The sequence below is a fragment of the Pituophis catenifer genome, unplaced genomic scaffold, assembly GCF_029215685.1.
Source record: "Pituophis catenifer annectens isolate HBS135680 unplaced genomic scaffold, rPitCat1.0.hap2 SCAF_1, whole genome shotgun sequence".
Taxonomy (NCBI): Eukaryota; Metazoa; Chordata; class Lepidosauria; order Squamata; family Colubridae; genus Pituophis; species Pituophis catenifer.
The window spans coordinates 172,038,707-172,065,137 of record NW_027256881.1 but is presented as its reverse complement, the minus strand read 5'-3'; the positions used below and the strand labels follow the sequence as shown (position 1 = coordinate 172,065,137).

At 41.0% G+C, this 26,431-nt stretch overlaps 1 protein-coding gene across 1 annotated transcript in view; it reads right to left on the bottom strand.

Annotated features, from left to right (window-relative positions):
* Positions 1-26,431, bottom strand: part of ABCA12 (ATP binding cassette subfamily A member 12) — a 326,573-nt gene that overhangs the window by 6,969 nt on the left and 293,173 nt on the right. Inside the window, exons 50-51 of the mRNA XM_070956774.1 lie at positions 23,434-23,537; positions 3,063-3,155 (exon numbers count right to left, since the gene is read on the bottom strand). Of these exons, the coding sequence (XP_070812875.1) occupies positions 3,063-3,155; positions 23,434-23,537 (197 nt within the window). The remainder of the gene's footprint in view (positions 1-3,062; positions 3,156-23,433; positions 23,538-26,431) is intronic.

The following is a 26,431-nucleotide window of genomic DNA, read 5'->3' as shown; positions in this document are numbered from 1 at the left end:
TACTCATGAGATGGGGTCCTCGAGGGCAGTGGGGCCTGTTGATTACGTACCTATCTCCCAGCTGCGTACCAACGGCCCTGCCCGGGCTGCTGGACGCCCTATCGGGGCTGGTGGTTGAGTTTCCCAGACTCATTGTTCTGGGGGACTTTAACCTGCCTTCCCTGGGTGAGGCGTTGGTGGCGGCCCGGGAGTCCATGGCTTCCATGGCAACCATGGACCTGACTCAGTAATTCAGGGCCTGACTCATGTGGGGGGACATACGCATGATCTCGTTTTTATCTCGGAGCAGTGGCGTAGTGAGTTCGGTGGGGGTATACCAATCATGGACCGATCATTATCTCCTTCAGCTGGACTTCCATTATCCACCCCCTGCCGCTGGGATGTGGGACCGACCACCTGGTTTCACCCCAGGCGCCTGATGGACCCTGAGCGGTTCCAGACAGAGCTTGGGACTATACCTGTCTCTCTTTCCCATGCTCCAGTCGAGACTCTGGTGGATGCCTGGGAAAAGGTGACCGCTGGGGCTCTCGACCAGGTCATGCCTTTGCGGCCTCTGACCTGACGCAGATCCTGGCTGGCCCCTTGGTTTACTGAGGAGCTCTGGGAGATGAAGCGGCAGAGGAGAGGCCTAGAGAGTTGTTGGAGATCCAGCCGTTCCGAGTCTGACCGAGCACAGTTAAGATCCTTTACGCGATCTTATCTAGTGGAGATGGAGGCGGTGAAGCGTCTTTACTTCTCTGCCCTCATCGCGTCCGCAGATAATCGCCCGGCCGCCTGTTTAGGGTGTCCTGCTCCCTTTTGAATCAGATAGTGGGGGATGACCCTATGTGGGGGAGGGCCGAGGAGTATAGCCAACATCTGCTGGACAAGATCGCTCAGATTCGGGACGGGCTGGACTCTGACTGGGCAGGGTCAGTTGAGGGGGGTGACGACGGGTCTGGTTATCTGGGACGAGTTCGATCCTGTTACTCCCGAGAAAGTGGACAGGATCATGGAGAAGCTGAGTACCACCATGTGTTTGTTGGACCCGTGTCCCTCCTGGCTTGTTTATTCGGCTTGGGAGGTTACACGTGACTGGATCCAGGCAGTGATTACTGCTTCCTTGGGTGAGAGGAGCTTCCCTGCTGCTTTGAAGGAGGCGGTGGTGAGACCCCTCCTCAAGAAACCTGCCTTGGATCAGGCTATATTGAACAACTTTCGTCCTGTCTCCAACCTTTGCTTTATTACGAAGGTTGTTGAGAGCGTGGTGGCACATCATCTCCCGTTGGCCCTGGAGGAAGCAATATACCTGGACCCGTACCAGTCGGGTTTCAGGCCCAGGTACAGCACGGAGACAGCATTGGTCGCGCCTGTTGATGATCTCTGGAGGGTTCGGGACAGGGGACATTCCTCTGTCCTGGTCCTGTTAGATCTCTTGGCGGCTTTTGATACCATCGACCATGGTATCCTACTGCAACGCCTCAAGGGGTTAGGGGTGGGAGGCACTGTTTTACGGTGGTTCTCATCCTACCTCACGGGGCGTTCACAAGCGGTGTTGGCAGGGGGACAGAGGTCGGCCCCGAGGCCCCTTACGTGCAGGGTGCCCCAGGGGTCGGTCCTCTCTCCCCTTTTGTTCAACATCTATATGAAGCCGCTGGGGGAGATCATCCGTGGTTTTGGGGTGGGGTGTCATCAGTATGCTGATGATACCCAACTTTTTTTATCCACCCCAAATCAGCCCAGCGATGCCCTCGATGTGATGTCCCGGTGCCTGGAAGTGGTGTGGCTCTGGATGGGGAGGAACAGGCTTCGGCTCAACCCTGCCAAGATGGAGTGGCTGTGGGTACCAGCATCTCGGTTCCATGGGGATGCTCCACCACTGGTTATAGGGGGTGAGGTGTCGCCCCCTGTTGACAGGGCGCGCAACTTAGGCGTCCTCCTGGATTCACAGTTGTCTCTGGAAGATCATGTTACGACCGTGATCAGGGGGGCATTTGCCCAGATTCATCTGGTGCGCCAGTTGCGCCCCTACCTGGACCGAGATGGTCACTCATGCGCTGGTCACCTCCCGGATTGACTACTGCAATGCTCTCTACATGGGCCTGCCCCTGAAGACCACTCGGAGGCTTCAGCTGGTGCAGAATGCAGCCGCACGGGTAGTGATGGGAGTGTCCCAATGCTCTCATGTTACACCCCTCCTGCACGACCTGCATTGGTTACCGGTTGCCCTCCGGGTGAGATTCAAGGTGCTGATGATTACCTATAAAGCCCTACATGGCTTAGGACCGGGGTATTTGGCGGACCTTCTGCGGCCAGCAACAGCTCCCCATTGCCCGGTGCGTTCCCACAGAGAGGGCCTACTTGGGGTGCTGTCGGCCAAACAGTGTCGGCTGGTGACCCCTAGGGAGCGGGCCTTCTCTGTGGGCACACCTACCCTCTGGAATCAGCTCCCCCTGGAGCTCCGGATGGCCCTGACCTTTGCTCTTTCCACCACGAACTAAAAACGTGGCTATTTTGCCTGGCCGGCCTGGACTGATGGGGGTTTTAAAATGGATTTTAATTGATTTTAGGGATTTTATGTGTAACTTTTAACCCGGAGTTTTTGTTTTATTTTTCTGTTTTATTGTTGTGAGCCGCCCTGAGTCCTCTCAGTGAAAGGGCGGCATATAAATCTAAACAAACAAACAAACAAACAAACAAATAAATAAATGAAGCATATTTCCTAGTACAACCACAAGCACATTAAGGATCTGGGTCAGCTTGAAATTTCAGAAGGTTAGAATGATCTAAGTGCTGCAGCATCAGTGGTTTGTGTAGGTAGAGTTCCTATCTATGCTGTGTCTTATGTTTATCCTTTGATACTTGAATGTGACAAATCTTGCTCTGAATATCTAAGTTATGATACAAAGATGTGATAGAATGCAATAACTTTATTATATCATCTTGGTTCACTTATCCACAAAGCTTGTTTGGTAATTTTGTACCATTTCCCCCCTTAGAGCAAAAATTGCTCTTATACACTTTACTTCTTGCTCAATTGGACAGCAAAGTAAGAGTTGTCACAAAAGAAATATTTTACCAACCTGCTTTTTATATGCTGTAATGAACCCAAGCACTGGAAATGTCCATTTACCATGATAGCCAGGCGTGTGCAGAGAGCCTCACATTCTTCCATGCTGAAAACCAAAAGGTATTGCATTTTCAATTCAATTTCAACTAGAATGCCTGAACACATCTTGTTCTTTGCAATTTTTTCAAAAAATACCCAATTTATATATCAATAAATAACCAGCAAGATGGGACTGAAAAGTATGCAGGATAGGTGTACAATTCAGTTATAATCAGAAACATTATTTTCTCCTGGAGAAGAAAGTAGAAATTATATTCCACAAGATTTGGAAGAAGTATTGGAATTGCTTGATAGGCTAATCAAATATTAAGAGGAAAATTCTCTCAGGATGAAAATATCAGAAATAGGTAGATGTTTACCTATAGGAGTTTTCTATTAATTTAATAGCAATTACTCAAAATTAGTGCTCTTTCTACTCAATAATGGAACCTATTGTCAACCATCCCACTGCATTAAACAGCAAAAGAAACTCCCAGGACATTTTTTTCTCCAACAGTATAAAAGCCATTATGGGTACAGAAGTAGAAAAGCCAGGTGTGACATTTTCACATGCAAACAGCATAGGAATTTTTTTTCTTTCCCCTGCCCCCTGGACCTCCCTTTGTCCATTGTCCACCAATTGGTTGCACTTGCTTTATTTTGGAAACAGCTTGTCTATCTTGGACGTTCCCAGGCAATGACCTTGGGGTTTGCGTCTGTCTCACGCTTCCAGGCGGCACACTTGCATTCCAGAGGTCCCTCCCAAACCTCACTTACATTTCAATGCCTTCCCTCCCCCATCACATTACTGTTGTCTGTTTGCGAGTAGGGATGTGTAGCGAGTCAATCATGACACCTATTTTTCAAGGTAAGTTCCCCTGCCAGATGTGTTTAAGTACAGCCTAAGTAGCTCTCTGTCTGGGATCAATTTGGATTCTTGCATAAATCGGGAGTTTGACTCAATTAAATGGTCCATTCTCTCTGATTCTAATCTCATGCTCCAACTGTTTTTTTCAACTTGTCACATTTGGTTTATCCCACTCCTGCAGGGTAGATTCCACTAAGGGCAAGGGTCCTATACATCTATATTGCACTTGGCCAAACAATGAATCTGCTGTGCACCAGTTGTATGGACCTAAGAATGGAGTTGAACTTATAGATTTTAAAGAAAAGAACAGTCTTCCCATCTTCTATTGTGATGAAGATCAATTAGCTAGATCAGATAATGAATTATTTCTGTCCAAAGGCATCAAATAACTAAAAATATGCAACTTCACGATAAAGTTCATTTAAAGACAATAGGGGCTATTCATTAATTAATCTACCACATATGTTCAATCATGGTTTTTTCTTGCCTTTTTTTTAACATGCAATTTTATAAAGACTGTTTCTTTGTGTCTTCTGAAGATCCATAGGATTCATTGGATTTCAAAGTTGGAAGGGGACATTAAAGTTGCTGAGTTCAATTTATTTAGTAGAGACATTCACTCAGAAGAACTGCAGAGTGGGGCAGTCAAGTCTTCCTCCACTCCAGCCTAGCCTTTTGCTTATCCCAGAGAGAAACCTCTTTAAAGCATTTGAGGTCAAGGACTCGAGCCGATTCAATGTTCCATGATCCCAAGTGGGCAGAGGCCTATCAAAGTTCTCTGAGTTAGACTTGCCATTACAGTTGTAAGGCGATTGCTAGATTTTAAAGAAGCTGAACTAAATTCCTCAAACACATTGCCTTCTTTGAACTTTTGCATGATAATCTTGCTTGATTTCCACTTGGAAATGAAGACAGCTGAAGACATTCCTTTCCAGATTTTATTACTTTCTCCACTTTGGCTGCAGTACTCAATGAGTAGTTCTTAATGGTACTACATCTGTACGGAGGGAAGTAAGCAGTTGGGTACCACAAGAATCCATCTTAGGCCCAGTACTCTTCAATATCTTCATAAATGACTTCAATAAGGGAATAGAAGGGGAACTCATCAAATCTGAGATGACACTAAGCTGGTAGAAATAGCCAATATCCCAAAAGACAAGCTCAGGATCCAAAAAGATCTTGACAAACTTGAATAATGGGCCAACAACATCCATAAAATCCAAGATGGCGGCAACCAGGTAGAGTGTTGAGGCTCTTGCTCTGATGTCCACCACACACTACCAACCCACTGCATCCCTACCTTTGTGATCTGAATCTGAAACCGAATTGCTTGAAAATTGACAGTGATCGACACTGGCTCCATGATTTGCTTCCCCAAATCACCAAGAAAGCTCCATGAGGATCCCCTGAAGCACAGTGAAGGCTCTGTGAGGTTTCCCCGAAGCACTTTGAATGCTCCGCATCGAGAAGGCTCTGTTAGAGGGATTCCTCAAAGCACCAGGAGAGGGATTCCCTGAAGCACAGTGAGAGGAATCTCCCAAAGCGCCGAGAAGGCTCAGTGAGAGAGATTCCCCGAAGTGCCTAGAAGGCTCTGTGAGGATTCCTCTCAGAGAAGGCTGATTTCCTGAAATGCAGCAAAGGCTCCGTGAGAGGGATTCCCTGTGAGAGAGATTCTCCGTGAGAGGGATTCCACAAAGCACCGAGAAAGCTCCGTGAGGATTCCCCCCAGAGAAGACTACGTGAGGATTCCCCCAAGAGAAGGCTATGTGAGGATTCAAAACGCCGTGATAGGGATTCCCTGAACAGCCTGCTCATTTAAGAATGTGATCCTCCTTGATTCTCCTTAGCTCTGACTCCGTGAGGATTTTGATTACCTTAAAACGCTCCTCCAAACTTCCACATAAATTTAAACTACCATCGAAATTTCCTCCACCATTTTAAACTTGATTTGATTTGAATCTACCACCATTTTAAAAATCTTCCCACCGGAAGACTATAACACAACACAAAGGACAGCAACAAAAAATCACTCCACAAGGGACATTAGTGTTAATGTTTAGTTGATTAGGGTGACATTGTTTACTGACCTTTTATTAACTGATTGAATAGAGCATATATTACATCTATTAATTAGTTTTATTGATCATTGATTAGTTAGTTTTATTGATCAGTCACAAATCTACCATGCCAAGAAAAAACAACCAAACAACCAAACAAACAACCAAACAAAAAGATAGATATCTCTACTAATGGCTCAATTAAAAATAAAGACATCTCTACCAATGTCACAAATGACTCATACAAATGCTTTCTATGTACAGATCCCTCCAAGGAGAATGAGATTACCATAAAATGCTACATGTGCAATACATACGCCCATCAATCATGCTTGGGATATACCAAAGACAATCCAATTTCTACAAAAATCCACAAATTTCATGTCCGATAAGATCAACACCATGGAAACACAACTATCATCCTTTAACAAGATAGAAACACATTTATTATCATCCCTTACCAACATTACCAACATAGAATCATGCTTAGTATCTCTTGAAAACAAAAATACAACACAGAAAAACGAACATCCAGTAAATCAAAATTCTATCCCAATTCAACAACCTCAACCACAACAGCAACAACAACCACAACAACAACTTCTACCACAACCAGCCACCTACCCAACAAATGACATTTCTTTACTCATCAAAGATGCCATTGAACGAGAACAAAAACATCACAATGCCATTTTATTTGGTCTTGATGGCACCAATAACTCTAATGATATTACAAAAATATGCGACTTCATCAGCAATTGTAAGACACCATCCATCTCCCCAGAAGAAATCATTGATGTTTCCCGAGATAGCCCTGAGTTTAAATACGGTGATGGCTCAGTGGCCCCATGTTTCTGCAGAGTAATTTGCAAAAATGAGACCAGCAAAAGGAAATTCATTCATATCATCAACTCAATTGCAAGAAACAACTCAAACTATAACAAACTTCGCTCAAGGCCAGACCTATCTACACTTCAAAGAATCCGCTCCCGTTAACTACGTGCTGAACTCAAAATACGCCAAAACTGGGGAGAAACGGACTTATATATTGATTACCGTGCCGACTGTATTAAAAGTAAGAACAACGGTTGGCACCCCAATAACCACCACCCCAACAACCAACACTAGGTATGTACACCCCTAACTTCCTCAAAATCCACCGCCACAGACCTTAAATGCAAATTACTTAATTCACGAAGCCTCTTAAACAAAATACCAGAATTCTTCCTCCTACTAAATATGACTATTTTCGACATTATATTTGTATGTGAGACATCGCTGAATTCATCATTACCAGACTCACAGTAAGAGACCACAGTAAGAGACTATCACGTGTACAGGTCTGACCGTGAAATCCGCAGAAGGGGTGGTGTTGCTGTCTTCTATAAATAATTCCTAAATCTAAAAAATATTCAAGTTCCCCAGGAGTTAGCTCTTCCTGAGACCATCATATGCGACCTTTCCTTAAACACCACAATTCGCTTCATACTCTGTTACAGAGCCCCTGATTAAGACCTTGTACATGCGAACAAACTAACATCACTACTAACATGGGCAGCCTCCTGCCCACACCCTCTTATCTTTCTTGGTGACCTAAATCTACCTCTTATTAATTGGACCCTAAACGAATGTACAACTGAACCCATACATGCAACCTTGTACAATGCTATAACTAATCTGGGACTAGATCAACTAGTAACTAATAGCACTAGACTTAACAACTGCCTTGATCTCATCTTCTGCAACAGTTTAAATTCAACTTATGGACTACAAATAAAAGAACCCTTTTCCAACAGTGACCATAGCATGATAGACTTTTATCTTAACTTACGTCCTCACATAGACAATCAAAATGACGGAATCCCAAAGTATAACTTTAGAAAAGCCAACTATGATCTCATAACTGATGACCTTTCATCTCTTGATTGTCAAACTCTATTCCTTGGTTGCATCACTGCTGAAGACCATTATAACATTTTTTTTTGCAAGAAGTCAAAAGAATCATCAAACTATACGTACCACTAATAAACCCCAAAACCAGGAAAAATAAATTACCCATAACAATAAGGAAGCTTCAGACCAAAAAACCCTCTTTGGCACAAAAACAAAACTGGCTACGTAGTTAACTTCAAAAGTTGCTACAAAACCGTATGCCAACAGATAAAGGCAGAATGCATCAGTTACCACAGCAAACAAGAGGAAAACCTAATACGCACTAAATCCACCCAGGCCTTCTACAATTTCATAAACAACAAACTTAAAGACTCAAGATCCATCCCACCACTAAAAGGACCAAACGAGAAAGACTGTAATGATGAAACTGTTAAGGGCAACTTCTTCAACACATTCTTCAGTTCAGTCTTTGTAAACAGCAATGGCTCATACCCCTCATTTCCCAATCGTACCACAACTACTCACAACGATCTACTACATGTCGATTTCACAGAAGATGCTGTTGAAAAGCCACTACGCAACCTAAAACCATCTCTATCGATTGCCCCTGATGGATTATGTGCCTACTTCCTAAAGAAGCTCTCAACCACCATAGCAGAATCACTTAGCATAATCTACGAAATATCTTTCAGAACCAGCTCCTTAACTAACTTATGGTCACGAGCCACGGTCATCCCCATCTTCAAAAAGAGTGATCCCAGCCTAGTTGATAATTACAGACCAATCTCATTATGTTGTGTCACCTGCAAAGTCATGGAATCAATCATAAACCAATCCATTACCTTCTACTTAGAGACTAACAACCTACTCTTTAACAAGCAATTTGGCTTTAGAAAAAAATTGTCCTGCAATCTGCAACTATTACACTGCATAATCAAATGGACTTCAAAACTTGACCAGGGTAAATCAATAGATGCAATTTATATAGACTTCTATAAAGCCTTCATTTCAGTGGTACATGACAAGCTACTTCTAAAACTAAAATCTTATGGCATTTCCGGATTCTTGCATAAGTGCACAGCTGCATTCCTATCAAACAGGCAGCAAGTAGTCAAAATAGGGAACGCCTTATCTAACCCTGCACCTGTTAACAGCGGTGTCCCCCAAGGCAGAGTTTTAGGACCCAGACTCTTTATACTTTATATAAATGACCTTTGCAATTATATTATAAGCAACTGCGTTCTCTTTGCGGATGATGTAAAACTATTCAACACCACTGACAATGCTGCTACTCTACAAAAAGACCTTGACTATGTGTCAGAATGGTCAAACAATTGGCAACTCCAAATCTCAACCAACAAATGCTCTGTCTTACACATTAGCAAAGAAAATCAGAACACAAAATACAAGCTGGACAGATATGACCTAACAGACAACCCTTACACTGTCAAAAACCTTGGAGTAGTCATCTCAAATGATTTAACTGCCAGAGCTCACTGTAACAGCATTGCTAAAAAAGCATTAAGAGTTGTTAACCTAATCTTGCATAGTTTCTTCTCTGGTAATATTGTACTGCAAACTAGGGCATACAAAACTTTTGCCAGACTAATTCTTGAATACAGCTCATCTATCTGGAACCCGCACTGCATATCGGACATTAATACAATTGAACGAGTCCAGAGATATTTCACAAGAAGAGTCCTCCGCTCCTCGGCTTGCAACAAAATACCTTATGCCACCAGGCTCGAAATTTTGGGCTTAGACAACTTAGAACTTTGCTGTCTTCAGTCTGACCTAAGCATATTACATAAAATCATCTGCTACAATGTCCTACCAGCCAATGAATACTTAACCAAAACAATACAAGAATACACAATAGATACAAACTCATGGTAAACCGATCCAAACTAGACTGCAGAAAAAACGACTTCAATGCCTGGAACGCACTACCTGACTCTGGTTTCTTCCCCAAATCCCCAAAACTTTAACCTTAGACTCTCTACTGTAGACCTCACCCCATTCCTAAGAGGTCTGTAAGGGGCGTGCATAAGCCCACCAGTGTGCCTACCATCCCTGTCCTAATGTTTTCTTTTATTCATATCCTTTTCATGTATTTATAATTATGTTTACACTTGTATCTGTCATAAAACACATGCTTGACAAAATAAATAAATAAAAATAAAATTCAGCTTAGGTGAAACCTGGCTCAAAAACAATAACTGTGAGAGGGACTGTGGAGTCATAGTGGACAATCACTTAAACATGAGTCAGCAATGCGTTGTAGCAGCCAAAAAAGCTAATACAATCCTTGGTTGTATAAACAGCGGCATAGAATCAAAGTCATGTGATATATTAGTACTGCTTTATAAATCCTTAGTAAGACCACACCTGAAATACTACATCCAGTTTTGGCTACCACATTACAAAAAAGATACTGAGACTTTGGGAAAAGTGCAAAGAAGAGCAACTAAGATTATTAAGGGCCTGGAGACAAAAACGTATGAAGAACGGTTGCAGGAATTGGGTATGGCCAGTTTAGAGAAAAGGACTAGGGGGACATGATAGCAGTATTCCAGTATTTGAGGGACTGCCACAAAGAAAGGGTCAACTTATTTTCCAAAGCACCAGAAGGCAAGACAAGAAACAATGGAAGGAAACTAATCAAGGAGAGAAGCAATCTGGAATTAAGGAGAAACTTCCTAACAGTGAGAACAATTAATCAGTGAAACAGTTTGCCTTCAGAAGTTATAGTGCTTCATTGCTGGAGGTTTTTAAGAAATGACTACACAGCCACCTATCTGAAATGGTACAGGGTCTCCTGTTTGAGCAGGGGGTTGGACTAGAAGATCTCCAAGGTTCCTTCCAGCTCTATTCTGATTGATTGATTGTTGGCTTAGTGTTCTTGCCATACTATACTTACAACAACACCTGGTGGATCCCCCCATTTCTTTACCTTTAGACTTGGAAGGACAATCATGCTGGGTCCCTGAATTAGTCATATAAATTTGGGTTCCACAGTCTGGAAGAACTGACTTAATCTGTTAGAGATTCAAAATCAGACAAGGGGGCAAGTCCTTAGAACTGTTCCCAAATCTAGGAGAACCATGGCTTCAGATGATCATTGAACAGACTTAGTTAGAGAACACTGGCAAGCAGCTATTGATGGGAATCCATTATCTAGTTCAGGGGTGTCAAACTGGCGGTCCATGGGCCAGATGTGTCATGTGCAGGTCATGGCTACCCCAGCTCCGCGAAGGGAAAAAATGTCATGAAATATCACATGATGGCAACATGACACAGCGAGTTTGACACTTGTGATCTAGTTGTTTAAACTGTGCAATATGTTGGATTACCCCAGGAAGTGGTGCATTGGAGTTTTTGCAACACAAATGCAGAACCAATCTGTGATTTATTAAATCAGCTGCTTCTGTTTCCACAATCACACAGCTGTTTTAGTGAGTCACAGATAGCTGCTGCATTCAGGCTGAACATTCCAAAGCTTGAAAAATTGTTGTAGACTTTGCATTTAAACTCCCCCATTGAGCTATCTCTTAATTGAACTTGTTCACTTCTCTTACTGCCTGAAAACTGGTTACCTAAATTCCTCTGCAACAGCAGAAAGCAGGAAGACTCATTCAGTTATCCCAAATGGGAAATCATCAGCAACACTTATGAGGATTGAGAAGGCACAATCAGAATATTAGTCATCTTCTGGCAAATTCAACTTTTGGAAGCTCACTTTTCTTACGACATAGCTTGTTAAAATGGTTTAGAAACATATTTATGTTGGCTTGGTTAATTTGATTAGATATGCTTTCATAATTGGGGTTTGGTTTTGCACGTTGTGAAATACTTATTACTGTTTTACTGTTATTATGTACTTCAATGGTGGAGAATGTAGTATGGAAACATTATATACAGGTGGCAGCAATTTAAAAAGCTAAGGCTAAAGGTTTCCCCTGTCCAGTTGTGTCATCTCTGGGGGCAGTGTTCATCTCTGTTTCCTAGCTGAGGGAGCCAATGTTATCATAGAACACTTCTGTGGTCATGTGGCCAGCATGACTATACCCGAGGCTCACAGAATGTTTTTACCTTCCCACCAAAATAGTACCTACTACTCATATTTGCATGCTTTTAAACTGCTAGGTTGGCAGGAGCTGGGGCAAGAACATGAGCTCACCCTGTCATGCTTGGGTCTTGAATCCAGGCTATCAGTTTTCCAGCTGACAAATCTGTCTTTAACCGCTGAGCATTGTGCCCCTTAACAGCAATATAGGTTTGGATTAACTTTGGAATCTGTCTAAGGAGTTGCTGTCTGAAAGGCTCCTCTATTTAGACAGTTACCAAAGGAATATTATCAAAGAAAATGTGACTTTTGGAGTTCACCTAACAAATCTTGGCTCTAAAAGATTTGCTGAACTGGTGAAAGCAAGAAAAGTAAAATCCAGTGGATAATTAAAACTTATTAAAAAATGGCGACCCAACAATCTTTAGAAATGCAACAAGTTGCTGTGGCCTTAACTAAAATTAGTGAAAAGATATCAGGACTGTCAGATAGTATGGATAATATGACATTGGAAATTAAAAGAATGAAGCAAGAAATGAATGAACATTTTGCAAAGCAAACAGCAGAAATGACAATAATTAAAGATGAAATTGAGCAGATTCATACACATGATGCAAAGATAGATTGGCAAATTGGAGAAATCTTTTTTAAAAATGAACAAGATAAAAAAATTTGTCTTTTGGAAGAAGAAGCGAGGAAATATAATCTGATTATTCGAGGAATTCAAGAAGAAAAAGTGGACAATTTGAAACAACGAGTTTTAAAATGGCTCAATGATCTGGATACACAAATCACATTTACAGCAACAAATCTGGCAAGTGTTTTTAGAATTGGGTTTAAAAGACAAAACGGCTTAAATAGAAATGTACTTGTCAGATTTGCAAATCTTAGTGACAAATTGGAAGTGATGGTGAAAGTGAGAGAGATGGGTGAAGCTTTGAAATTTGAGGAGAAAATTATTCAAGTCTTTCCGGATATATCAAGAGAAGAAAGGGCGTGGAGATTTTTTTTGAAGCCAATTACAAAGGTTCTGAGAGACAATGGAATTAAATATAACTGGAGACCGCCACAGCAACTAAAATTTTTTTATAAAGGAAGAATGCAAATAATTACTTTGGAAACAGATGCAGTGTTATACTTACATGAACTTGGATTGATTGTAAAGTATGAGGACGTAACAGAGATAAAAGATCAAATGCTCAAGATGGGTGGAACATATGTAAAAACATCAACACCAGAAGAAAAAGGGGCTGCTGGAGGACAAGATCCTAAAGGATTAAAGCGGAAGGAAATCTCACCTGCGATGGTTGAACAAAAGAAAAGTCGTGATGATATAATGGGAGATGGAGCGGAAAAGAAATTCAAGGATCTTGAAAAAGAATTGCAGGAAGCTGAGTGCGGGGAGAAGTTACCACTCTTTTCTTTGAGAGATGAATTTAAGTAGATTACCCGAAAGAAGTGACCCGACCATTAGCACGTCCCCTCTCCCCCACTCTCTTTATAGAGGCGGAAACCAATTGAGGATGTGGGGGAGGAAGAATGTTTGTTATTCAATGTTTGATGTGTCTTTTGTCCTTTTTTATTTTTTTTTATTTTTTTTCTTCTATGTTGAATGTTGTTTGGAATGTGGGAGATTGGTGCGTGGATTTGGGCACAGAAAGGAAGAGGAGGGGAAAGGATTAAAAAAGTTACAGTTTAAATGGGTTTAATAAAAATAATGACATGGAATGTGAAGGGTACAGGGAATCAGATCAAGAGAAGACGATTGGAACTTAAAATTAAAAGAGATCTACCAGATATATTATTTTTGCAAGAAACCCATCAGAAATAAAATGTATATAAAAGGTATGCAAATTTATGAAAAATCTTTTGGAACTTCAAAAGCTAGAGGAGTTGCTACACTGATATCAGATAGGGTATATTTTGAAAAAGAACAAGTAACTGTGGATGAAGAAGGAAGATATGTAATAATTGTGGGAAATATTAATGAGGAAAAAGTGACACTGGTTAATTTATATTTACCAAATGGGAAGCAAAAAGAATTTCTTGAAAAAATAACTAAAATTTTGGAAATTGAAAGTGTAGGGAAAGTAATTGTGGCTGGGGATTTTAATTTAATTAGAGATAAAATAGATAGTACTAACCCCACTCGTTGTGGAGGAGCAAATAAAATGGGGACCTTAAATAAATGGATGTTTCAAAACGGCATGGTGGATGTCTGGAGAGAAGTGAAAGGAACTGAAAGAGTGTACACTTTTTACTCTAAGATACATAATACATATTCAAGAATTGACTATATCTTAGTTTCTAAAGATTTGTTGAATAGTGTGGATAAGATAGATGTGGGAATTTTTAAGGATTCTGATCATGCAGAAGTTACGATGGAAATAGATTTTAATTTTGAGAAAAAAGGAAGTTGTTGGAGATATGATGAAAAACTGTATAAAAATGAGGAGGATAAAAAATGGATATTTAAAAAATGGGAAGAATGTTGGAGATTGAATGATAATGGAGAGGTTAAATTTGAAATTGTTTGGGATGCGATGAAAGCAGTGTTTAGAGGGGAAAGTATCAAGTTATCAAGCAGAAAATATAAAAATTATAAAAACAAAATTGAAAAAGATAAAAGCCAGATTAAGGAATTGGAAAATCAATTTTTGCTTACTAAAGAAAATTTTTTTTTGGAGGAATTAAATTTGCTAAAAAATAAATTGATAGAAGAAGATATAGAATTGGTAAAAAAGAATATGAGATATTTAAATAGGATTTTTTTTGAATTTAGCAATAAAAACTCTAAGTTATTGGCAAGGATGGCGAAAAATAAAAGAGAGAAGAGAGAAATTGGAGCCTTGATAGATGATAAGGGTATAAGATGATATAAAAAATTAGAAAAATGTGAAGTGGTCAGGAACTTTTTTCAAAATTTATATTCGAAAAAATTAATTGATCGGGGAAAATTGAGAAGTTATTTAGAAAAACATGTTGTGAAAATTGACCAAACATATAAAGATTTAATGGAAGAAGATATAACACAAGATGAGATTAATGGAGTAATACAAAAAATAAAATTAGGGAAAGCTCCAGGTGAAGATGGATTACCTGCTGAGTTTTATAAAGAATTTAAGGAAATAATAATACCAAAATTGCAAAAACTATTTAATGGAATTTTACATGGTGGAGAAGTTCCGTTGTCATGGAACAGAACGGTGATATCTATAATCCCTAAACCAGATAAAGACTTAGAAAGGATTGAGTCCTATCGGCCCATCTCCTTAATTAATCAAGATGCAAAGATATTTACTGCCATTATAAGTAATAGATTAAGTAGATTTATAGATAGATATATAAGTTATAACCAAGTAGGTTTTGTGAAGGATAGATACATGAGTGATATTGCCAGAAGAGTATTAAATATTATAGATGTTGCTGAATATAATGCTGATAAAATAGGTATAATATCATTAGATATTTTTAAAGCTTTTGACTCTGTACAATGGGAAACTATTAAAACAATTGTTGAGGTACTAGGTTTTGGTAATAAGTTTATACATGTTATTTCAAAACTGTATCAAAAAAGTAGTGCAAGAGTGAAGGTGAACGGAAGGCTGACAAAAGAGATAAGATTGGAAGCGGGTACGAGACAAGGATGTCCCCTGTCTCCAACATTATTTTTATTAGTTATGGAAATTTTGACTAAAATGATAGAAAAAGATGAAGAATTGGAAGGGTATAAGGGATATAAGATAAATCTGTATGCGGATGATACTTTGATTATTTTGAAAGATATAGAGAAAGATTTGAAAAAGATACATAAGCATTTGGAAGAATTTGAGGAAATGACAGGTTTGAAAATAAATTGGTCAAAATCTGAACTATTAATGAATAATAATGGTAAGGAGTGGAAGAATATGCAAGAACAACTTGGGATAAGGATTAAAAAAACATTGAAATATTTGGGCATAACACTTTCACTCAAAGTTAAAGAAATGAAAAAACTAAATTATGATGTGGTGATGAATGAAATTGAGAAAAAGATAGATAAATATAAAATGATAAAGTTGTCTTGGTTTGGTAGAATTGCAATGTGTAAGATGATGTTGTTGCCAAAGTTTAATTTTTTATTTGAGATGTTACCGTTAAACTTGACAGAGAAAGATATTGAAGGATATCAGAAGAAATTGGATAAATTTTGCAATGGTGGGAAAAGACCTAGATTAGTGAAGAAAATGTGGTATCAAAATCAAAAGGAAGGTGGATTAGGAATCCCCAAACTACTCAATTATTATTGGGCTTATGCTATTCGGACTGTGGTAAAAATATTTAAAGGTGAAGATAGTCATTGGAGAGATTTAGAATTAAAGGACATCAAGAGATTTGGCTCAACATGGTTTTTAGATAAAGCAAAATCAAAATGTGTAATTAATAGCTATTGGTTACTGAGTAAAATTTGGAACAAATTTGTTAAAATTTTAATTCCAGATATAATTTTCTTAGGGAAGACAACTGAAAATTGGCCGATTAAAACTAATATAAGTCGTGATAGGGTAATGGAAGATGAAAATATACAAACTATAATAGATTGGTTAAAAACTTCAGAAAATGAAAGGAGGAAAAAAGAAATCATTGAAAAATTGGGTTTAGGCTGGTTTGAAAAAATACAGATAGAAAAATGGACTAAGAAGGTAAGGGACAATTGTTCGATAAGTAGAAGTAAAACTGAATTTGAATATTTAGTATTCCAAATTATGAAAGATGAAATTGGGCTAAAGGGACTCGTTAGTAAGATATATAAGATTATAAATTTTGATGGAAAACCACAAAGGGTGATGAAGATGAATTGGGAAAAAGAACAATATTAAAATATCAGATTTAGATCGGAATGTGAATTGGAAGAGTAGAATTATGAAGACTTTATCTGTAAGGATTAAAGAGCATAATTATAAGGTTGTTTGGAAATGGTATTTGACTCCATTAAGATTGTCATTGATGGATAAAAAAATTAGTAAACAATGTTGGAGATGTGATATGGAATTAGGGACTTATGAACATATGTGGTACAAATGTGATAAAGTTAAAAAGTTTTGGCAACAATTGGAGGAAATGATATTTGAAATGATGGGGAAAGCAATAATAATGAGACCAGAAACTATATTACTGTTGATAATTAAGGAAATAGAACCAACAAATATGAGAAAGAATTGATTAGAATTATGATTATAATGGGTAGAATTATAATAGCCAGATATTGGAAATTAGATGTGAATTTTAAAATAGAAGAATGGTATTGTGAAATGTGGAAATTAGCTTTAAACGATAAAATGACATGTGATATTAAATTTAGAAATGGTGACTATAAAGAAGATATTTTCTGGAAAATTTGGAAACCATTTGTGGACTATGCGCTGGGAAAATTGGATGCTTCGGTACCTGTACCCCGAGAACGTGGATTTTGGCGATCATTTTTTATTTATTTATTTATTTATTCGATTTGTATACCGCCCTACTCCCGAAGGACTCAGGGCGGTGAACAGCCAAACAATAAAATAACATAGACATAAAAAATTTAAAAACCAGATAAAATCAAATTAAATTATTTTGGCCCAGACAGATTAAAACACCCCAATAATTTAAAAACAGATTAAAATTTACATATTTAAAAGGGAAGAGATTAGGCCAAGCCCGCCTGCTGGAATAAAAAGGTCTTCACAGCGCGGCGGAAGGTGCGCAGATCCGGGATCCTCCGTATCTCCGGGGGGAGCTCATTCCAGACGGTAGGTGCCCCCACAGAGAAGGCTCTCCCCCTAGGGGTCGCCAGCCGACATTGTTTGGCTGACGGCACCCGGAGGAGTCCCTCTCTATGAGAGCGAACTGGCCGGTGGGAGGCTATTGGTGGTAGTAGGCGGTCCCGTAGATAACCAGGTCCTAAGCCATGGAGCGCTTTAAAGGTGGTAACCAAAACCTTGAAGCGCACCCGGAAGACCACCGGGAGCCAGTGCAGCTCGCGCAGGAGAGGTGTCACATGGGAGCGCCACGTCGCTCCCATTACCACCCGCGCGGCCGCACTCTGCGCCAGTTGGAGCCTCCGGGTGCTCCTCAAGGGGAGCCCCATGTAGAGAGCATTGCAATAGTCCAGGCGGGAGGTGACGAGGGCATGAGTGACCGTGCGTAACGAGTCCCGATCCAGAAAGGGACGCAACTGGCGAATCAGGCGAACCTGATGAAAAATCCTCCCAGTCACGGCCGTCAAGTGCTCTTCTAAAGACAGCCGTGAATCCAGGAGGACGCCCAAGTTGCGAGCCCTCTCCGTGGGGGCCAATGATTCGCCCCCAATAGTCAGTGATGGCGTCAACTGCCTATATCGGGACGTCGGAAACCACAGCCACTCGGTCTTGGATGGGTTGAGCCTGAGCCTGTTCCTCCCCATCCAGATCCGTACGGCCTCCAGGCACCGGGACATCACTTCAAGGGCATCGTTGGGGTGATCCGGGGTGGAGATGTACAGCTGGGTGTCGTCAGCGTACTGATGGTACTCCACCCCGAAACCACGGATGATCTCGCCCAGCGGCTTCACATAAATGTTGAACAGGAGAGGCGAGAGGACCGACCCTTGCGGCACCCCACATATGAGGGGCCTCGGGGTCGACCTCTGTCCCCCTGTCAACACAGACTGCGACCGGTCAGAGAGAAAGGAGGAGAACCACCGCAACACAGTGCCTCCCACCCCCAACTCTTCCAACCGGTGCAGCATGATACCATGGTCGATGGTATCAAAAGCCGCTGAGAGATCTAACAGGACCAGGACAGAGGAGCACCCCCTGCCCCGAGCCCTCCAGAGATCATCAACCAACGTGACCAATGCCGTTTCCGTGCTGTACCCGGGCCTGAAGCCCGACTGGAACGGATCCAGATACGTCGTTTCATCCAGGTGCTGGGGGAGCTGTTGCGCAACCACACTCTCAACAACCTTCGCCACAAAACGAAGGTTGGAGACCGGACGATAATTTACCAACATTGCCGGGTCCAGGGAAGGCTTCTTGAGGAGAGGCCTCACCACCGCCTCTTTCAAGGCGGCAGGAAAGACACCCTCACCCAATGAAGCATTTATAATCCCCTGGAACCAGCCTCGTGTCACCTCCCGAGAAGCCAGCACTAACCAGGAGGGACACGGGTCCAATAAACAGGTGGTCGCGTTCAGTCTACCCAGAATCCTGTCCACGTCCTCAGGGGTCACAGGATCAAACTCATCCCAGATAACATTCTCAAGACCTGCCCCAGTCCCTCCCCCTGAGACTACCCAGTCGGAGTCCAGATCTTCCCGAATCTGAGTTATTTTGTCATACAGATACTGAACAAAGTCCTCGGCTCTACCCTCCAAGGGGTCCTCCCGCGCTTCCTGGTGGAGCAGGGAGCGGGTCACCCTAAACAGGGCGGCCGGGCGATTATCTGATGACGCAATAAGAGCAGCAAAATAGTTACATTTCGCTGCTTTTATTGCCACTAGGTAATTCCTAATATGAGATCTTACCAGTGTCCGGTCAGATTCAGAAAGACTGGCCCTCCAACTGCTCTCTAGGCATCTTTTCCGGCGCTTCAACTCCCTCAGCTCCTCAGTGAACCAAGGAGCTAAATGAGATCGGCGCCGGGTCAGAGGCCGCAAAGGCACGACTCGGTCCAGAGCTCCAGCGGCCGCCCTATCCCAGGCGGCCACTAGGTCTCCAGTCGAGGCATGTGCCAGAGCCTCAGGGAATGGCCCAAGCTCCATCTGGAACCTATCAGGTTCCATCAGGCGCCTGGGGCGGAACCATCTTACCGGCTCCGCCTCCCTGCGGCGGGGTGTAGCGGTTCGAAGGTCGAGACAAAGGAGAGAGTGATCAGACCATGACAAGGGCTTGATGACTATATCCCCTATCTCGAGATCACTCAACCACTGTCCAGAGACAAAAACCAGATCCAGCGTGTTTCCCCCCGTGTGGGTAGGGTCATGAATTAACTGGGTCAGGTCCATGGCTGTCATGGAAGCCATGAACTCCTGAGCCACCTCTGACGCCTCACCCACGGACGGCAGGTTGAAATCCCCCATGACCATAAGCCTAGGGGTATCAACCGCCACCGCGGCGATGACGTTGAGTAGCTCAGGCAGGGCTGCTGCCACGTGGCAGGGAGCCAGGTACGTGATCAGCAAACCCCTCTGAACCCCGTGACCCCATTTCACAAGGAGGGATTCACAGCCGGCCGTCTGAGGAACAGTGGCCTCCCTCGGTCTCAGACCTTCTTTAATGATAACCGCTACCCCCCCGCCCCTCCCCTGTGACCTTGGCTGATGGAATGCGTGGAAACCTGGTGGGCACATTTCAACGAGGGGAACCCCCCCCTCCTGGCCCAACCAGGTCTCCGTAATACCTGCCAGGTCCGCACCCCCCTCCTGAATAAGATCACAAATGAGGGGGGCTTTATTTACTACGGACCTGGCATTGCACAGCATCAGCCGAAGGCCTGGGCCCTGAGGGTCTATGCAACCTGGAGAACGGGTGGAGCCTAGGGGGCCGGAGCATGCCACCGCTCGTAGACAGCGGGTGCGCGCTCCCCTAACATGATATGGCCCCCTGCTCCCGCCATATCTACCCCTCCCACTCACAGTACTGATGTTTGAAACACTATCCGGATGAGCTCTAACACCCCCCTCGACCCCAGGTCCCCCACCCCCCCCGCCGCACTTCGAGGCCAGACCGAACCCTCCCCCTTGTGGGTTTTCCCCCAAACCCACAACCCGAGTTCTAATTCGACCCTCCCCCTCCCTGGGACCCCTTAAAAGTTTAATTAAAAAATTTGATAAAAAACCCCACAACCCCCTGGTTTTCACATGCCACCTCTCTGGGTCCCAAAACCCATCCTTGAGGTAGGCTCTTGATAATGTGGAGGGCCAGATCTGCGAGAGGGGGGAATCTCGCAGCGCAAGAAGTTCATAGGTAGTATACATCTTAGGTTACAGCGAGGGAGGCGGAGATCATAATCAGGGGTCCATTTGGTAATCCCAAAATCAGATGTAACACACAGCCATGCGGCTCCACCGGTAAATACACTGTCCTCTCACGACAGTTTGAGGGGTCTTTCACAGTTTCAGCCAACGGAGAATGACATCCAGCCCGCCCTCTCACGGCGGGAGGCCCTTAAATAGCCCAAGAGATAGAAATGCTCCATCCATCCGGTGGTGAATTCATCATGAGGATATATCCGAAAAACCAAATCTTCCTTTCTTATGTATAGCACAGGATGAAATATTATATATGTTGTTTGTAATGTTAGTAATTTAAACTATAAAATGTTTAAAAAAATAAAAATTAAAAAAAAAAGAAAAGTCAAATCCAGATCTTCTCAATATTTGTTTTTCTATTTTCTATTGTTGTGACTTTCCTTAGATATTAGTTTCCATAGTAGAGATACATAATAAAAGTTAAAGTAAGTAGCAATTATTCTAAATATAAGCCATAATATTTATATTGAACTGGTAATCAGGCATCAAGAAGAGAAAGTTATGATAGCTATTTCATAGGCTATTTATCAAAAGTATACATTTTAAATCTGTTTTCTTGTTAGTCATAGCTTTAAATCTCAGCCCTCCAGTGCCATAATCACTAACAGTTAATAACATAGTTGTGTCCCAGACTTGGCACAAATATGTAAACTGAAATTGTACAGAAGTCATATTTACTGCAGAATACAGGAGTCAAATTCTAAATATGTTATTCCCAGTTTTTAAATCCTAGGCTTTCCTCCTGCCTTTTCAAGTCAATAGCTCTTTGTCCATTGTTTTCCCAGCCTTGAGAGTTGGAGATGTCTCACTAAGAAATCCTTGAGGTTGAGAAATCCTTGAGAAAAAGAGAAGCTTATAATTACTTGACAAACATTCCAGAGAAAATAAAGACTTTACTTCATGAAGACAAGCTGGAATAGGGATGGATTTTTATCAATTTGATATCTGTAATTGAAAGAAAGTCTTAATCTAAAGTTTTAAACTGTATTTTTCCTTTATACTGCATATACTGCTTAAGTAATTCCTTAAGTTTGCAAAGTATTATTGAAAGTGTTAAGAGAAAGTTAAAAAAAAGATGTATTAGTTTAAAGAAACATTTGGAGTTTTAAAAAGGATGTATACAAGAAGAAAAACTTATTCTATGAGCCCAGTGATGCCCTCGATGTGATGTCCCGGTGCCTGGAAGCGGTACGGACCTGGATGGGGAGAAACAGGCTGCGGCTCAACCCTGCCAAGACCGAGTGGCTGTGGGTACCGGCATCTCGGCTCAAACAAGATATTCCATCTCTGACTATAGTGGGTGAAGTGTTATCCCCTGTAGATAGGGCGCCTAACCTGGGCGTCCTCCTGGATTCACGGTTAAACTTGGAAGATCATGTTATTTAATGGGGTTTTATTGGATTTCTTTGTCAATTTTATTATGGACTTTGTTTTTAACGGTTTGTTTGTTTTTGTTTATTGTTGTGAGCCGCCCTGAGTCCTGTGGAGATAGGGCGGCATATAAGTCCAAATAAATAAATAAATAAATAAATAAATAAATTTGGAGAAAGTAATCTAAATTTAGTAGTGAACTTTATGCAATGTTAAGAGGAAGTTAAAAAACATGTATTAGAAAGTTTTGATTGAAATGTTTTAAAGAAAGGTTTAGTGCTTTAAAATGAATGAAAAAAAGTATTTTTCCCTTTAAGGTTAAAGAATCTGAAAGAATACAGTGAATTTTGTTAATATAAATGGTAATAGTTTACAAAGATTATTAAGTACAAATAGAAATACATATTATTTCCCCAGCAAGGAAGATAAAGCAGAAATGGTTAAATTGATTGTTTTACTCAAAGAGAATATATTTAATTATGTTATTTATTTGGATATCATTTCCAGATTTTTTGCTTATGATGAAAAAAATGATATGTTGTCCTTGGTTTTGCCAATTAGATACATTTGTTGTTATGGTTAGTTATGTACTAATGTGTAAAAGTAAAAAGTTAAGGCTGGAATGGTGTTATCTTGTACCGTCAAAAAAGTGTCGGTAGTCAATGCTTTTTTTCTTTCTTTCCTTGTAACTCATATTTTCTCCCCCCCCCTTCTTTTTCCTTTCCTTAATTTCCTACTTTAAATTTTAGTTGTATTTTATATATTGATAAAAGAGTAAAAGTCATTAAATGAGAGAGTTGGAGATGTCTCACTTTATATGACTCTGCCTGGTCAGAGACTCATTGTTTCCTATGTAGTTGGCCTCATATTCTATTCTGCTAGTTTAACTTGAATAAATATAACAAAGCCAAAACACCTAATAAGCAAGCAGAAAGAAATGATTATATACTGTATGTTATTATTTAACATATTTATTATTTAAATATTTTTATAACTATTATATACAATACTGTATGTAGGTCTGAACATTTTCATTATGCCTCAGATAATATATTATACCTGTGTGAAGTAAGTATCACTGAACACTGGTTCTGTACTTCCTCGGTGATGATTTTCCATAAGTGCCTCTTTGCATTAGGATCCATACCAGAACTTGGCTCATCCTAAATTTAAAACATTTGACAACGAATATAACAAGTTAAGAAAAACATTTTTTAACATTTTTAAAAGCACTACTAGCCTTCCTTTTAGTTCATCCTGCATTTTTACTAAACATTATTTCAAAAGTTTACAACATAATTGCCACTATATTATGGTAAACAGTGAAATTCTTCACTTGCTTGTGAATAAGGCCATCTTAGGAGGGCTTCCTATCGAGTAAAAAGTCACAGGATTTCATTGTTAAGCAACAAAAATGTCTAGATATTGCACAAAAGGAAGAAATAAAAAACAGTTCTTAGCTAGGAAAGCTGAGCTTCTGATTTAATTATGGATGAACTGAATTTATTACATCTGAAATATAACTGGTTATTTTTATCTTTTTCTTTTATTGATTGAAAACAAAGAAAATAAGAATGAAGTTTCCTCTTTTTCTGAATTCTCCTCAAAAACTCAGGAGAGACCGTATTGCGCTATTGTAATTTCAAATACAGATATAGTGCTGTGAGGCTAGAGATCATATCGTATAGACAAGCACTTGTTTTTTATGGGAATATGTGATAGATATTGTAGTATAACATAAACATAAAATGTAGCAACCAATATTGAGCAAATACCTTTTATACTAATCCCTCTGAATATGCTTTGAAGGTTCTCCCCACATACAAAAACAGATATGGGAAATGGAGAGCATACCAAAGAGAGAAGGAATTCATAATGCCAACAAGCTTATCCACTGCCTAATAAGTAATATTATGTCACGTGCATATTTATCTTTTATCACTCAGTGTGACTTGTTCCCTATTTAAATATACAGACTGAAAGGAAACAACTTATACTATTAAGATGCAGAATTATTGGATAAAAAATGTTTGCGAATGTGTGATTTCTGTGTTGCTGCAGGCATAGAATAACTGTGAGTAAGGGGAGTAATATAGAAAGCCATTTCAACATATAGATCTTGAGAGGAAATGGGATGTTTTGTTATATTTTTGCACTTAGTTTACGTTGCCTATCTGTTGTTAATGCACCAATGTTTGCTAATTTAAATACTATGGTTCTCCATAGCTTTGATGTGCTCAGGAGAGGAATTGAAACAACCTGGATGAATGTAGGAGTTTCTAGGAAGGGGTGTGATCCACAATTTCATCTAAATAGGAGCGATCCCTGGAGATTTAACATAGACCTTTGTATTAATCCTGGATAGTATAGAAGATTCAGGGTTTATATCAAAACCAGCAGTAAAATAATGATGTCAAAAAACCTCAACGGCTAACCATGTGAAATTAATGTTGGGTAAAAGCACTTAATATTATAAATGAAATCAGGTTTGAAAGTAAATGTAGTAGTACAAATACATAAAAATGGAAACTTGTGATACAGATAAAAATATTTGCTGATAGTTTCCAAATAGAGAAATTATGGTTTGATAGCCAGAAAGTAGACTAAATGCTGTTGCCCTAGGAAGGCAATTGTTCCCTAATTCATTACAGAAACTTTCCTCATTGACGCTTGGGTCAGGTTCTTTTCTAATCACTGTTCTGCTATTTATATGGCACCCACTTCTCAGGAATTTATTTGCAATATAATCTTTTTGACTAGGGTAAGTGCTCATTTCCACATTGCTGTCCTCTATGCCAACATAAAACATTGAGTTGCTTTGTGAGATGAGCAGTCTCTAAATTTGATAAATAAATAAAAATAAAAAGAATAGCATAATTTTGTTTTTTCAGCTCAAACTGTAGAATGGGTAGCATATACATTTGATAAATAAAACTATGCCACTCCCATTACCAATCTGTATCCTGTCTGTTTTGCCCTCTTATAATCCTATTGAATCATGTCCTGATCGGTGAGCATGCCCTTCATTATAAGTAATGTGATTGGTTTTATTCTCTGGCTTTGCTCCCATTTTACTATTGGGGATAATAAATTAATATGAACTCAAGAAACAGATAGGAACAAAACAGGACAGAAATAGCATCAGAGTACAGAGAGGTCCTATTCTCTCCTTGTGGAACTACCTAGATCAGTGATGGCTAATCTTTTTGCCATCGTGTGCCAAAAGTGGGGGAAGCACGGGGGGAGGGGGTTTTGCACAGTGGTGAAATTAAAAAATTTCCCCTACCGATTCTGTGGGCGTGGCTTGTTGGGGGGAGGTCATGTGACTGAGTGGGCGTGGCCAACTTGACATCATTCACATTGAGGGGCTCCTCACTGGCCCCTCCCCTCCCAGCCACTCCTTGTTATGAATGGCAGAAAAATGGGGAGGGGAATATTCCTGCCTACCATCCTGTCTGTGCTGAGATTGAGGAATGGATGACAGGCAGGAAAATCCCCTTCCCCATTTCCCTGCCTTTCACAAAAACGGCTCCATTCCAGCTGCTCCTCCCCGTCTCTCTCCCTCCTGAGGACTACCTTAAAAGGGGCAGGCTGCAGCAGCTCCATTCTGAATGGAGGGAGAAAAGTTAGCATTCTGTCTGCTGCATTTAACATTGAATTCTGTGGCAAAGAGAATGCTAACTTTTCTCCCTCCATTCAGAATGGAGCTGCTGCTCCCTTTATGGTTCCTTCCCATCCCATTCATTTAACACTGAATTCTGTGGAATATCAAGTGGCCAGAAGACGTGAGCGGAGACCGGCCGGGCATGGGTGGGGCCAATGAGGGGTGATTACTACCGGTTCAGTGAACTGATGCCAGTAATCCCTAGCGGTTCACCCGAACCGGTCTGAACTAGTCAGATTTCACCCCTGGGTTGCGCACGCACATGCCAACACCCATAATTCAATGTCCCCCTATGCCCCACACCCCTGCACATGCGCACATCATCCTCTGCGGTCCCTCGCGCATGCGTGCATAACCCCCCTGCGCCCCATTTTGGGCCTAACAGGCCTCCCT